Source organism: Pavona decussata, unplaced genomic scaffold (assembly GCF_977016875.1).
Source record: "Pavona decussata unplaced genomic scaffold, jaPavDecu1.1 SCAFFOLD_225, whole genome shotgun sequence".
NCBI lineage: Eukaryota > Metazoa > Cnidaria > Anthozoa > Scleractinia > Agariciidae > Pavona > Pavona decussata.
This window is the reverse complement of record NW_028145630.1, coordinates 306397-322604: the sequence shown is the minus strand read 5'-3', so window position 1 is coordinate 322604 and position 16208 is coordinate 306397. Positions and strand designations below refer to the sequence as shown.

Sequence of the window (16208 nt, the reverse complement as noted above, 5' to 3'; positions counted from 1 at the left end):
ACTATGGACAACAAATCTTCAGTTGACCTTGACCATATTTGGGCAGTGTTACAATGTCTTGAATAATAAAGACTTATAGTTGTTGGTGTATTGAGAAATATGCATTTAAGCCTTCTTTTTGTGTCTGGGTTTTGCTTCTCAATGGAAATTGAATGTTGAATGGGGCATAGACAGGCACAGCTTGTTGTCAGCCCTATGTTACAACAAGATCATCATTAAGCAGGCCGTTCTTGATGGAAGTGCTTTTTTGCTGTCCCCCACTACAACATTGAATCAGTTTGGAAAGACGAGGAGCAGATCCCAATGTTGTGCAGCAGTTTCTTTAGAATTTTCTTTGAGTAAAGTATTCTTTAAAGAATAAATTCATTTGACACTATCCACACAGAAATGGTTTTACGATTCACAGGTTGCTGACTGGACTGGTTCATGTGTTGTGTGATTTCTGTTTGTAGATCTCACTCCATTGAACGTGAGCGCTAGTGTGCTTGGGCCCTTTAGAGTTCTAGTTAAGTGGAAGGCTCCTGCACAAGCAGACAGCTCTATAAAGTACAAGGTTGTTCAAAGGTAATGTAAATTATTATAATGGCTGTGTATGGTTATGACCAGATGAAGTGTGTTCTAAAAAGGTTTTTTTTAAAATTCTATTTATTATTTGCGACACTGAGTATACTCAGTATACTCAGTATTGCAAATAATAAATAGAATTGTAATTATTACAATCAGAAAATCACGAAAAACTTAATACTGTTTACAAGCTATTACTTTCAATACAAAAATGTGTTCTAATGAGTTACCATGCTGTGTCAAAGGATTCCGGGATAACATTGTTCAATGATTACAGGACATTGCAGTGTGGATTGTAAATGGGTTGGGAAGTAGGATTGTGAGATAACTGCAGCAAGAATTACAGGTTTGTAATGAAATTCATATGATTGCAATAAGGATTGCAAGGTTGTAATACAAATGGTCAGATTGCAATAAAGATGGTAAGATTGCAACACAGATTTTAATATTCTATGAAGATTGTAAATTTTCCAGGATTGCAAATTGCAGTGTAATAATATTGTAATATTGCAAGAATTGTATGATTACAATGAATTTTGTCAGATTGCTACAAGAATGGCAGGTTTCAATTTGACAAAAGCGTTTCACTTGTACCCAACAATCTGGACCCCTGTTATAACATGCGTGTGCAGAAAACAAATTCAATAAACATTGTCAGAAATCTTCAACAATGATTATTGAGGTTTTTTTTTTGTGGTAAATAGGTCCTGAGTTTGTAAACTCTAAGTATGTACGTTTAACTAAATTGACACCAGATTGCAGTAAGAGTTATGATAATTGATATAATTATGTTCATCAGTTTATTGCAATCCTACAATACTAATATAATTAGTATATTGGTATTATTGTAGGATTGCAATAAACTGATGACAAGGTTGTAAAAAGAATTTTCCAGGATTGTAATTATTAGAACTGTACATGTGTGGATTGGAGTTGCAATGAATATTGCAAGATTTCTTATTTCCAACATGATTGTAAACTTTATATTAATCTCTTTGTCTTCAATCAGCACTTCAGGTAATGTTGGCTACCAAGAGTCTTCCTGTGCATCAAAATCAATGAGCACATCCTGTACAGTGAATGGTCTTATTCCAGCAACCACATACTACTTCAAGGTCCAAGCAGTCAATACGCAAGGTGCTGGAGTAGGACCATATTCAGACTTTGCTGTTGTCACAACAAACACTAGCAGTAAGTTGTTTGCTTTTCATGTTTTGCTTGTTTGGTCAGGTTGTGTCTAGAAAAAATTGTCAGGGCTGTTGTTGAGCCGTGTAGAAGCTGATTCCATAAGGAAGATAATTAACAAAAGTCTCTGACACCAGTTGCCTTTTATGCAGTGCAGTTATTTTTGAACTGTGAGTGGAGGTCTTTGGGTGTGACCATTTTGGAAACTATGTCAGTTTTATTGACACTTTGTAAAGCCAAACATTAGACAAGTTTGCAACAAACGTAAGAATAAAACTCCAGCTTTATTAAAAATTGTTATACTAGTGCACTGAAACTATCTATTGGTGTACGTCTTTGGATGATCAGGATGAAAATTGATTGCAACATAAAAAACTGACCAATGTTTTCAAGTCCTGCTGTTGTGTTGTAAAAAATTGACGCTGAAAACTTATTAAGGTTTGTTTGTCCTTCAAGGAATCACCAGAAATAACCTTTATGGTTCACTGTATGATCACTTTACTCATGAAGAATGGTTCATATCCACCATTTTAGAATGATTTTGATAAAACACCAGCTAAATGGGATGAGACATAGTCCCTTTGAGTGAATAAAGTTCTTCTACAGAACTTTCTAGTTTTGTAGTTTGTTTTTTGATTATTTTTATTACAAATTGAAATGTGGGGCTTTTATTTATTTCCTTGGGCAGCACTGGGTGTGTAAGGGTGTAATAGTGAAAAACAACAACAGCAACAATAACAATAATTCAATTCAATAATTTTGTTTTTTTTACAACTTTTTTATTATTGACAAGATGTTGCATTTGTTTTTTTCCATTTAGTTCCTGGGGGTCCAAGAGAACTACGAGCCTTTGCTCTCAGTTCATCCAGCATTAGAGTGGTTTGGCAGGCTCCCGCCAACTCCGTTGGAATTACAAGCTACAGAGTAAGGCATAACTAGAAAGTTGAAACATTTTTAGCAAGTCTCAGAAGGGAGGTATAGAGCGTTCTCATTCACTTGACTACTGGCCATATTGGTTTACTGAAACAAAAGAAAGTATTTGCATAAAAATAGAGTTCAATTCCCAGAGGTTTAGTTTGGGACACCAACATGGCCGCCATTTCTTTGTTTTAAGACACCAACATGGCCGTTGTGACGTCATGTGAAAACACCCCATTATTGCTGTTTAGCCTTCTCTTTGTTGTTTTAGCTCAGATTTGCCAGACTTTTTGCATGTGGTCTTCAATTCCTTTAGGAAATGTCATTGTCATCATAATTATCATGATTGTAATACAATCAATTCATTGTCTTTGTTGTTTTCATTATTTTTGTATATGACATATAATAATTTTCTAGCTCTTAAAGTTGAAATTTGTCTTGAGTTGTGTTACTAAAGTGCTAAGTATCCTTTAGTCTGTCAACATTTGAAAATTAACGAGCACAATAAATTAATTTAACTTATGCAAAACATTATGATTTCATTAGAAGGCGGTTATGGACAAATCTCTGTTTTAGCTCAGATTCGCCGATTTTTACTATGGTATATTTTTAATAAGTATTATATAGATGCTCTGTAATTAATTATTATATGTAATGCACACTTGATCATTTTATGCAAAGTGCACAATATAAGAATTATTATTATTATTATTATTATTATTATTATTATTATTATTATTATTATTATTTGCATGTGGTCGTCAATTCCTTTAGGAAATGTCATTGTCATCATAATTATCATTGTAATACAATCAATTCATTGTCTTTGTTGTTTTCATTATTTTTGTATATGACATAATAATTTTCTAGCTCTTAAAGTTGAAATTTGTCTTGAGTTGTGTTACTAAAGTGCTAAGTATCCTTTAGTCTATCAACATTTGAAAATTAACAAGCACAATAAATTAATTTAACTTATGCAAAACATTATGATTTCATTAGAAGGCGGTTATGGACAAATCTCTACTTTATCCTGGGGAGCAAGGCTGGCCCAGTGATGTGTGAATTGGAATGAGGACTGGACTGGACTCGTTCAAATAAGAATAATTTATGAAACTACTTTCAGGTGTTCTTGCAGATAAGCTGCACACCAGGTTTTAAAAAATTGCACAGCTTACCTGTTGATCGATGAATGTTTTAAAATTCTGCTGAGAGGTGGGGGAAGATGCTGGCCAGCATACCACAGCTACTTCTTGAATTTCTCAAACCAAACCTTAAGCTTTGAATAAAAATGAACAGGCAACACCACAAAGGGGTTAATTTTTCTTACTTGTTATTGAGGATACACAGATTGTGACCCAATGTTTACAATGTTCACGTAATATATAACTCAGTGGTTATATTTCTCATGTAGTGTTCACTTAATTTGCTTCGCAGATTCGTTACTGGTCTCAGCAAAATCCCAAGATTAAGACAGTTGACAATGGTTTGAAACTGTCCATAGATTTTAATGATTTGAACCAAGATACCTATTATTTCTTCGAGGTAAGATTTTTTTCTTTTCTTTATTTGTTTGCTTGTTCATTTAATCATTTGGTAATGTGTTGCTTGTTACCGGTATATGCATTTGAGTGTTCACTACTTCATTTTAGTTTTTAGTGGGTTGTAAAGATTTGGTGATGGAATAAGACGTTGTATACAAAGCATTTTATGAAAACAGAAATCAAGTTTGTGTGAGCATCATAAACTTTTGAAATAAAGGCAGCATAATTTTCCACTTCATTTCTAATAATTTTTGCATGTTTTCCTGCATTAAGACTTAAAATAAGTACACCAACATGAAAATGTTGTCTTACTCACAATAGTCTTGTATTAAAAGGTTTACTTATTTCCTACCTTTTTTTTTGGCAGGTATACGCAGTGAGTTCAACAGGTCGAAGTTTAGCTGCAGGCCCAAAATATGCATTAACACAGTTATCAAGTGAGAATATTAATCATTGAGGAATTAAAAGTGTGTATTGCAATGTTTTTCCCTTAAGCCTGGTGTTCACTAGTGACGCAAGCACCGACACAAGCATAAGGGCAAGCATAAGAATGCTTATTTCACCGTGAAAATGGCCTCAACGCAAGCATAAGCACAAGGATCGAAACTTTTCTTTTTCTTGTGCTTGTGTTGCTTTCGTTTTCACTTGACATAAAACTCTTGTGCATGTGCTTGTGCTTGTGCTTGCCTTGCTAGTGTAAACCAGGCTTTAATGAGTATTTTTTGTTCTGCAGAACCAACTCTCCCACCACGAGAAATTACAAAGATTTCAGACAATGGCACTTGTGCAGTGCTGACGTGGAAGGCACCATATCTATCAGTTTCAGACAACAGGACTTTCCCTGCAAAAGTGAGTGCAATGAATTATTTTATCTACATGTCCATGCGATGACCTTTCATAGGGCAACAGCTCTTCATGAGAATGACGTATTATTCAGTAATGTCACAGGTAAACTCGGAAAAAGAAATTCCGAGTGCTCCTATCAGGAGTCGAACCTAAGAACTTCCGATTACTAGTTTGGATGCTCTACCACTGAGCTACAGGAGACTCGTGGGAGCTAAGGCCTTCTTGTGGGAGCTAAGGTCTTCATGTTTTCTGGAACCACACATTTAAGTTGCAATGATGTGGATCAGGGGGCAGTGAAAGCCCCAGTGTCAAAGCTCAATGTTCTGTAGATAATTCATATCTTTGGTGATCATTCCTTTTATTCTCATGACTTGCATGTTTGATTTATTGGTGAAACTGTAAGGAGAATTTAGATGCTCACCACTGGGGCTAAAGGGTTAAATCAATATGAAGGAGCAACATAAAAGTGAGCTTTCCAGGGAAGACCAGGATCAACAGCGAACAAGACAATAGTGAGAAATTAGAAAAGAATAAAGCTCTTAAACCTATCATGTTTAAAGAACAGAACTTTTTCCCAAAAGATTTTAGTTCGTGAGAAGAAGGGAGTGAAAGAAAGCAGAAATTGAACAATTATCATGGAATGTGTTTATGCTAATGCGTGCAAACCTGCACAATTGCAATTCATTCCTTGAATTATTTTCAGGAGCTTACAGTATTTGTTACCATGAACTTGTTATGAACTTTTTATGAAGTAGCAATACAAAGTTTTTTATCTTTAGTCTAAACTTCCAACTGTAAAATTGAAATGCAAATAAGGTTAGACAAGAAAATTTGTGCAAACAAACGCAACTACTCCAAAGACAATTCAGGTCAAATGGCTTTAAGACTGCTGTATCCCTGAAACTTGTTGGTTTACAGAAGTAAAAATTTATTAAGTAGTTTTTCACCTTAGTTCAAACTTCCAAATGCAAAATTAAAATGCAAATTAGGTTGGTCATGAAAATTCTTGCAATAGCTGAAAAACTGCTGTATTCCCGGCAATCAACCAGTTCAATGGCGACCAATTTACAACTGATAAAAACCAACACTTTCTTGAACAAAATGGGAGTAAAGGATGTTTTACAATCACTGTCCAAATTCCCGCACGCTGATTGGCTCGTAGCTATTGTGTATAAGAGTACAGACAATAAAATGACGTCAGATGTAACGCGTGCGCTTTCTCAACGAAAAACATAGCCACTTCTGCTCATACTTTTTCCATGTTATTGTAAAAAACAAATCGACAGCAGTTTTCTATGGTCTATACTCTTATAGACCATAAAATGACGCCATAAAATGTCCAAAACTTGGCAGTGAAACCACTCGCCTGCAGCTCATGGTTCCACTTGAGTTTTGAACATTTTTGACGTCATTTTATGGTCTATAAGAGTAGAGACCATAGAAAACTGCTGTTGATTTGTTAATTGGCAAATGTTAAGTAGCTTCTGTCAAGATGAACCAGAGAGCTTGTTTCCCTTTTTTTGGAATTGTCCAAAGACTCTTTTTAGAACAACAACAACAACAAAAGATTGGGGCTTCATATTTAATTAACCAAGAGGCTTGATATAAATGTAACTGGTGGCTTTGTAATTATTATGTCATCTTGTTCTATTGATTGCAGGGCTACAAAGTTCAGTTGAACAGCATTAATGTTGATGTACCCACAACATATGCAATTGTCTGCAATTTAACGCCTGGAATTAAATATGACGGAAAAGTTTTGGCATATTCTCAAGCAGGAAGTGGGCCACAAGCTTCCTTTAATCTATCTACTCAAACCATCAGTAAGTACAGCAACAACAACAAAACTTTATCACAACACACTAGATAAATTTGTACAAAAATTCTTCCACCCACATGTAGCTGGCTAATCGGGGCAGAGGAAGAAGAAAAAGAATTTAAACAAATGAATAAAATTAACTAAATTATAACACTAACTGGAAAGTAACAACTTAATTTAAAGATAAACTAATGTTAAAGATTGTGTAAGGATGTAAAAATGAGATAAAACTGACATTGTAAAGACTGGTAAATTCTAGGAGAAAGAAAAAGGAAAAAATACAGAACTATAGTTATTAACATTACAGTGATAATTTGAATGATCTCAAGATAGTAATCATCTATGCATTTAGAGAGTGTTAGCTAAAATGTTTTCATATTACGTACTGTAGCTTGGTTTGTTTTACAAAGCAAATCCTTGAATCAAAAAGAAATCTCTAGGGATAATGTTACAAACTTCAGGCTGCAACTCTTTTGGTTGCATGGCAAGTAGAGAAATAATTATAAATAATAATTTTATTTATAATCTTATTACTGTGATGCACTTTTGGTCATATTTAGATGTAAAAAGCGCAAATTATTATTATTGTTATTATTATCATCATCATCATCATCATTATTATTATTATTATTATTATTATTATTATTATTATTATTATTATTATTATTATTATTATTATTAATGGTGGCCAAGAAATTAAAAGTTACAAGCAAAGGTGCTTAGAATTTACACTTTTGACTCTAAACTGCGCTGAAATTAAATTCCAATTTAAATGTAAAATTCCCATGACATAGCCACTTCAATCAAGGACTCTATTTTATTCAAGTGTTAAATTTCTTTTATTTTAGAGCCTGGAGCCCCTCGCAATGGTCGCTGCACTAGTTTGTTTAAGGACCATGTAAAACTAGAGTGGGATCCCCCTCTACAGAGCAGTTCTAGGGTAACAGGCTATTCCATTGAACAGGTACACAATGTTTTAACTGTTGGGTCAAATGCAGATGTCACCACATGCCGTATGGTCCTGCAGGGGGATTGGAAAAGCTATGTCTGATGCTGAAGATACCAGTTTCTATATGTGTTTGATGTCATTATAACCTTTAAGTACTGTTCATAACAGTCGAAGCTCTTGTAAGCGACCAACTCGGGAATTGGAAAAAGTGGTTGTTACTAGTCAGAGTTGGTCGCTCACGAGAATGTAATCTCGTAAGCGACCAAAAGCTGAAACAATCGAAGCTGGTCACTTACCTGAGCTTTAAGCATAAAGATTTCTACCTCAGTCTCAGGGTAACACTCTTGGTCCAGCCGTAAATCATCTTGAATGTTAGATTCAAGATCTTAATCTACAAACATTGTTAGGCAGTGTAATATTACTGTAAATGTGATCACGAAGTGTATACTTTTATGAAAGAGTTGTCGTAATACGTATCAGAATCTTTGAGTGGTCACTTACGAGAGCTTAAAAACAAAGGAAAAGACCAGTTGGTAATTCCCAAAAGTGGTTGTGGTAGCTTATGGGAGAGGTCGCTTACGAGAGCTTTTCATTGCAGAGTTTAATTGACAATTGAAACAGGGTTTCATAATGGTGGTCGTAACTAGAGCTAGTCGCTTACGAGAGTGGTCGCAAGGAGAGCTTCAACTGTAGTTTATCTCAATAAATGAACCAGTAGATGTAAGTTGTAGACAAGTTGTACTTGTGTGTGTATGAAAAGCTACCCCCAACCATGAAAGTTTTGTTTCAAAATTGGCCAATGTGACATAAATGTTGTATCATCTTCTAATTGAACCGATCTTGAACACTATGACATCCTGTTCAAAATCTCACTGTGGGGAGTAGGGATGGTGCACTGGTGAGAGCACATGCCCTCCACTAATGTGGCCTGGATTTGATTCTCAGACAAAGTGTCATATGTGGGCTCAGTATGTTGTTGGTTCTCATCCTTGCTCCTAGAGGTTTTTCTCCGGTTGTCCAGTTCTTTCCTCTCCTCAAAAACCTGGAGAGTCTCCCAATTAGTGTTTTGTGCTAAATACGTTAACCCCTAAATAAAGTCATTTATTTATTTCTTTTCCTTATTTTTTCAGGTTTATCCTGAACAGAACGGGCCATACACTGTCCACGAAGGCCAGACATCTTATACTGTTGGGGGACTAAAGCCTTACACCACTTACACATTCACTATTTCTGCCAAAAACAGCCTGGGCTCCGGTGTAAAGAGTTCGCCTGTGAAATGCCAAACTGTACAAAGTAGTAAGTCTCGCGAAGCCTTTCCTTTCTTAAGTTCAAAGCGGAAAAACTTTCAATATTTTACAATCAGTCTGCGTCACGCGTGACCAGTATTTCCGAGAATGAAATGAACATTTGAATTCCTTTTTGTAATGTTCCCAAATTAGTATGGGATTTTCCCAGGCTATAAGGCATTGACTCGTTAATACGTTAATAAAGTTTTTATCTTAGCTAATGGACTGTTGAACATTTCTCTCGAAACCTTTCCGAAAAATACGCAGGAAAAAAAAAAAAGAAAAAAAAAAGGATTCAAAATACTTGGGAAACAACTGTTATTCTTGAAATACTTAATGCTGCAATGTAAAGAAACATTCATAGCTTTTATATACCGTCAGTAAACTACGGAAATTTTTACGGGAACTCTGAAATCTCGTTGGCGATGTTCAAAACTGACATGTAAATTCAAACCTCCGTTCAAATTTTAAAAATACTGGTCACGCGTCACGCGGATTGACTGTAATGCAAAATACTGGTCACGCGTCACGCGGATTGACTGTAATGCAAACTACTGTACAAACTGCAGTACTACAGGAAAGTAACGCTGGATATTTTTGTTTTATTATATTTTATTTATATTGTTATTCGCTGGTTATTTTTCTTTGAAATTTAGAGTTTTAAACTCAGACTTAACACTCGATCAACCCCAATTTGTTCATGTACAGCACGATAAATACCATTTCTGATTTTTGCAAAGTTCTGTTTGGGAGCTTTCATCTAAATGTTAGTGTTCTAGAATCAAAAATTTAGAGTCACCCTGTACAGTCTGTACAGCTTACCTAACAGTTCTGTAGCAAAATGCAGCACTGTAGCTTTCATCTAAAGGATCACTCGTTTAAAAAAACTCCGCTGCGCCTCGCTTTTTCAACTTACTTCTCAGTGTTTGGATATCTAATGAAACACTCTTCTTCGTGTTTGATATATCACTTCACAATTAGATTTAAAGGTCACTTTGGTGCAACAACTTTATAAGAGCCTTTTGATAAGAACGTTTAGTTTTGGAATTTCAGCCAAAATTTTAAGAACGTATTTTAGGTGAAGACCTTTATCCGTTTTACATGACAAAATCTGCTCTTGAAAAGGAAAAAAAAACGCAATTTATGACAGAATTACAATCGGGTGCAATGTTGTTCACTTTCTGTCCTGTTCTCTGGTCATTGATCAGGGTTAGAGGATACCTCATACCCTGAATTTATGACTTTAGATCAAAAACGCATACCCTGTTGTTTGGCTGGCACGGCTCTATATAGCCTGTTCATCAGAGTTCCCCTCTCCCTCCTCCTCCACTTGGCCAAATAATACTCTTATGTCGAAACTTTTTGTGCTTTGCCCCTTTCTACTAACTCTGGACACGTGTGTCTAGATGGCATGTGCTCAGGTGCTCTTGTCTTTCACTCAAACCTATGTTTTCCTAGAAACCCCTTTTCCTCCAAATGCAGATTTTGTGTTCTGTTAATTTGTTTTCATAACGTATAATGTTTTAATGCCATAATTTCAGGTCCTGGTGTAGTGAGATTTGTAAATGCGGAAGTCGCTGAACACCGTTCAACAAGCATCAAACTCACATGGACCACACCAGAGAATCCAAATGGTCCCATCACAAGTTACACGGTACTAAATATAGCAATATTAATTAATTGGTTAATGAATTAATATTTATTAATGTTAGTTTATTATATTCTCATCTCCACATTTTACCATCTTCCCATCTCTCCACGGTGGGTGAGGGGGGGGGGGGGGTGCACTCAAGTAGGTCTAAGTATCAACGTTTGGACCCGAACGCTTGGCGTCTGTTACATGTATTTGCTTCGAATTCTGATTGGTCCATTACACTGTTTGTGTCTCGCCGGGGGAGAAAAATAAATTTGGTTTGATTTTACGACACTCAATTAAAAATTGTGTCCCTTAGGTAGGGTATTCCTTCTGAAAAGGTATTGCTTAAAAGGGTATGGCTCTTAAGCTGTTCTGATTGGAAAAGTGCATCAAAGATTTCTCCCTAAAATCCTAATAGTGACCTCATCATCATCGTTGTTCTGTATGATTCTAGAGTTACATATGTGTGCATCCCTTCCTGCAATTTGTTTCCATCAACATCATGATAAGTTTTATTTAATCACGGTATATCCTTTATAACTATTACAATGACAACGACAATTTATTTAGCACCAAAATCCAGAAAGTTCTAAAGAACCTCAGTATGAAAGCGAGGCTAAGCGCAAAACTTTTGATATGAAAATAAGTTTTGTTTGCATATGAATGGAACTAATTTTCATACCAAAACTTTGCACTTAGCCTCGCTTTCAAAATGAGGTTCAAAGCAACTCGGATATGGCCTATTTACAAAAGTAAATTTTATTACAAAAACAAGGGTGGTAAAAAAAATGTACATAAAAATGTTCAAACAGGTGAATATTAACTTGATATTACAGTCAATCCACATCACGCGTGACCAGTATTTTGAAATTTGAACGGAGTTTTGAAATCTACATGTCAGTTTTGAACATCGCCAACAGGATTTCAGAGACTTTCCCGTAGAAATTTCCCTAGTTTATTGACGGTATAAAGCTATGAATTTTTCTTTTTGTTACAGCGTTAAGTATTTCAAGAATAACAATGATATTATTGTTTCCCAAGTATTTTGAATCTTTATTTTCAGTTAATGCGTCTTTTTCAGAAAGATTTCCAGAGAAATTTTCAACATTCCATTCACATGTCGGACATTACAAAGAGAAATTCGAATGTTCATTTCATTCTCGGAAATACTGGTCATGCTTGACGTGAATTGACTGTAGAGTTTGCGTTGGTTTTCCTTTATTACGCTTCGTGATTGGTTGGCAGAATGTGCGTCATTTTCTCAACCAATGAGAAGTCAAGCCAAACCAAAAATCCTTTCGAGTCTCAACTGAAAACCGCTTTATGTAAATTATGCCCTAATAACTGCCAAACATTTCTCTCAGTGAATGAAATCTATAGAGCGTTTTCATTCACGTGACAACCGGCCATATTGGTTTACTGAAACAAAAGAAAGTATTTGCATAAAAATAGAGTTCAATTCCCAGAGGTTTAGTTTGGGACACCAACATGGCTGCCATTTCTTCGTCTTGGGACACCAACATGGCCGTCGTGACGTCATGTGAAAACACTCTAGACTTCTATTTTTTTGGTGTTTTTGCAGATCAAGTGGGGCAAGTCTGCTGTTCTCGAGTCTTCAAGTTTGGATGAAATCACTGTGCCTTCTACAGTCACCTCATACACATTTAAATATCTGTTCAGCAGTACTTCGTATTCCTTTGTGGTGTATGCAAATAACGACGTTGGAAGGGCAGTACAGCACATTGAACCTCAATCTGAAAGGACATATCCAGGTACTGAAGTCGGAAGAAATGAGTACTGTTCTACAACAAGTTTGTACATTACCCCTTGTTATCATTATATTGGTCAACGCCAACCGGCGTAAAACGATGGAATAATAACTAAATCTTGTTAAATTGATGGTGATTCTGGAGAAAAATTTTCAAGGCGGTCCCTAAATTTTCCGAAGAAAATAAGTGAAGAGAATTTCAATTCATGTTCCTTTATCGCTCTCTGTCGTGTATGCTGTGAGAAAGTTCATCTACACCCTCTTATTAATAAGATATTACATTTCCTCAAGCAAGCTATGTGATAACTCCGTTATCCTGTCCGAGTTTAGTAACGAGGTCAACTCTAAATACAAAATCGAGAAGTTCAATATTATTGATCTATGACTCTCACTGCATTCATATCTTCTCAGTTCTCGTGCATTCTTCTTAAGTTTAAAAAGAAATGTATGGCAGTCATTCAGGAGAATTAACATTCAGATCATGAGAGTAAAAGGGTTAAACCGCGCGAAAAAATCAGACGTCTCTGACATACCGAACAAAAAGATCAAATTTGTTAAAATTAATTTTGTTTGTGTGGTAATTTTTACTTCTGAAACTGTGTACAGACTCATGCTTAATTGTTTATCCCGCAGCCACGAAAGGCACAGAACGGCTTCAACTTCAATACGAAGGGCCAAGGATGGATGGTGAAGATTCAAAAGATTTTATCCCAAATTTCATTAAAGCTGCGAGTAAACAGGCTGGGATGTTAGAGTGAGTTCAATCGTATACGCGTTAGTGAGAGAGTGGTAAACATGTCACTTGGTCGTGTAATTTAATGTGAGCCCAGTGTGGGACTTGTGAGAAAAGCAGTGTGCAGGGCACTTGAAGGATTAAGAGCATAACCGTCTTCTGTCGATTTTGAGGCCAATTTTTGTTTTGCTTAAAGGAGTCTGAATTATTGAATGCGGCCTTCACTTTAAACAACGCCTTGTATTTTTCTCTCCGAAGCGTTTGTTTTCCCTTCTTTCTTTGCTTTGCTTTTGCTGACTCGACGTTTTTGCCTCGTTTGTTTTTGTTTTTTCACGCAAACCATAGTTAATCCTAACTTTGCGAAAAAACACAGTGATGCTCTCTGGCTCAACTGAAGAGTACGTGCTAAAATTCAAGTACTTTTGAACAAAACGAAACCGGCCTAAACTTCGACATAAGACCGTAATTTCGGCAAAGATTACAGTAAACATTTTTCATTTTCTTTTAGCTCAAACTGGCTTGTGATACAGGAAGTGTCAAAAGTGTCGAGACTGTGTCATTTTAAGGCCATTTTGTAGCATGCTGCACAACTATTCTCCTCTCCAAGCTCTGTTTTCAGTAGTCGTAACAAAACGATTTTCCTGACCGCCTTTTTTTTAAAAACTAGGGACCTTAACATCTAGGACATCGATGTCAACCAGAACGTTGTAAATAAATATGCCATTTTCGAGTTGCTGTGAACCTCACTATGAAAGCGAGGCTTAATGCAAAACTTTTCATGTGGAAATTAGTTTTGTTTGCATATAAATGAAAACTAATTTTCATAACAAAAACGTTGCAGTTAGCCTCGCTTTCTTAATGAGTTTCAGAGTAACTCGGAAATGGTCTATTGGGTTTTATTAATGAGCAAAACAGTCGCTCAGTACATGCGTCTTCCAAAAAAGAACATCGTGAAAATTATGACCAAATCCGACGTCTTTTGCAGAACAGGAGCACACGGTTGTGAATTTTTCATTTTTATTTTAAACACTTTTAGCAATTCTTAACTTGACGAATAATGAATGACCTTGGGGATTTCATTGATATTTGAACATCTTGTGAAGAAATACAGCACTGATTGTTACCTATATCCCTTTATTTCCTTTCAGTATTCGTTTAGCTGCTGTTGAGGTGAAATATGGTGGCATAGTTATGTTTGATCTTCTCCCACCACTGAATGAGTCAGGTAAAATAATCATAAAACAACAAAAACAAAAACAAAAACAAAACAAAAACCCAAAATCGTGATGGGAAAGGAAGGGTTGTGTGTGGCGCGGGGGGGGGGGGGGGGGAAGGGGGGGGGGGGCAATTCTTTACCACAAAAATACAAAAATATCATGTAATGATATTTTAAAACATTCATTCTGTGGTTGCGTTTGGCTTTTTTGTTTTATTGGCCCTGCCATGAAATTACAGCTTTTCAGCTCCCCCTGTTCCCAACCCCATAAAGACAAAGGTAAAGTCATACACTGGCCCAGGTGGCTCAGATGACCAGAGCTAAACCTGGTTTCTTAGCTCGAAGCAACTTCTCATGAATGAAGTGTAAGTCCATTGCAGGGTTACCGCCAACAGTATGTCATCTGTAACAATCTGCTATTATGGAGACAATCGGACAATCAGAAAAATGTCCGTGTTATAGCCAACTTTGTGTTCACTTAGTTTTAATAGAAGTATGTTTTAGCATTGGAAGAGCCAATTTGTACTTTTGGAAGATACGAATAAATCATTATCATTATTACTATTATTATTATTATTATTATTATTATTATTATTATTATTATTATAATTATTATTATTATTATTATTATTATTATTATTATTACTATTATTATTATTATTATTACTATTATTATTATTATTATTATTATTATTATTATAATTATTATTATTATTATTATTACTATTATTATTATTATTATTATTATTATTATTATTATTATTATTAATGTTAATTATTAATATATTCATATATGAACCTCCGTATAATTTCTTCTTCTTCTTCTTCTTTTATTCCCTCCAAGCCTTGGAGCCCGGTTAGAATTTTAATATATCGTAATTGACCTTTTGTCCGCTTGTCTGAAGTATGATCTTCTGATGTTCACTCAAACCAAAAATTTTCCCGTCTTTTATTTGCCGTAGGTGTGCCAATGAAGAAGGCCAAATCAGCTCTTAACAGCGGGTTTAGGACACCAAACAGGAAATTAATTGCTGACACTTTAAAGTACGTAATTGCAGCAATAAACAAAAGAGCAATTTTCATTTGAGCGTCGTAAAACAAACTCAGACCAAAGTAATTACTCTGACCAATCACAACAGACTAAGCAGCGCAACGAGCCAATCAGAACTCGAAGCAAAGACATGTAACTGGCACCAAGCGCGGGAAAACGCGTGCGAGCGAGGCACGATTGGGTTCGGTTTTGCTTCTCTTTGGTCGAGAAAGTGGCGCGGGTTTTTTTTAACCAATCACATAGCGTAGTAAAACAGAAGTAAAATAGGCGCGAATTACTTTCGACACTCAGTTGAAAAGCGCTGTAATACCAAAACCAAAGTAGCCAATCACAACAGACGCGAAAAGCGCAATGAACCAACCAGGACTCAAAGCAAGTACATATAACTGGTGTCAAGCGCGGGAAAACGCGTGCGAGCGAGGCACGATTAGTTTTGATTTTGTTCCTTTATCTTCATAGCTTAAGGGGGCCGTAGGTGCACTTTGAGAGCCCCGAGCATGATCCCATCCCATTTGTTCCTTATCAGTCGAGAAATAGTTGCCAATTTTACTAATCAATCGCAGAGCGTTGTAAAGCAAAACCAAAGCAAACGCGAAATTACTTTAGACGCTCAACTGACAACCGTTCTGATCTTTGAGTTACTTGTGCAATTTGTGGATTTCTCTGAGGCCGGGTGAGCCCACGCTATTTAGGCAA

The 16208-nt window shown here is 35.9% G+C and overlaps 1 protein-coding gene across 2 annotated transcripts in view; it reads left to right on the top strand.

Moving 5' to 3' along the window:
- LOC146458914 (uncharacterized) overlaps positions 1-16208 on the top strand; it is a 50203-nt gene that overhangs the window by 29142 nt on the left and 4853 nt on the right. For both annotated transcript variants that reach the window (XR_014858095.1, XM_085090153.1), the window contains exons 23-36: positions 453-564; positions 1574-1755; positions 2570-2673; positions 4102-4209; positions 4576-4645; positions 4942-5057; positions 6715-6877; positions 7722-7837; positions 8953-9118; positions 10650-10762; positions 12327-12516; positions 13146-13266; positions 14394-14470; positions 15424-15505. Coding sequence is in view for 1 of the 2 variants with exons in the window: in XM_085090153.1 (XP_084946279.1) it covers positions 453-564; positions 1574-1755; positions 2570-2673; positions 4102-4209; positions 4576-4645; positions 4942-5057; positions 6715-6877; positions 7722-7837; positions 8953-9118; positions 10650-10762; positions 12327-12516; positions 13146-13266; positions 14394-14470; positions 15424-15505 (1720 nt within the window). In the remaining variant the exon portion in view is untranslated. The remainder of the gene's footprint in view (positions 1-452; positions 565-1573; positions 1756-2569; positions 2674-4101; positions 4210-4575; positions 4646-4941; positions 5058-6714; positions 6878-7721; positions 7838-8952; positions 9119-10649; positions 10763-12326; positions 12517-13145; positions 13267-14393; positions 14471-15423; positions 15506-16208) is intronic.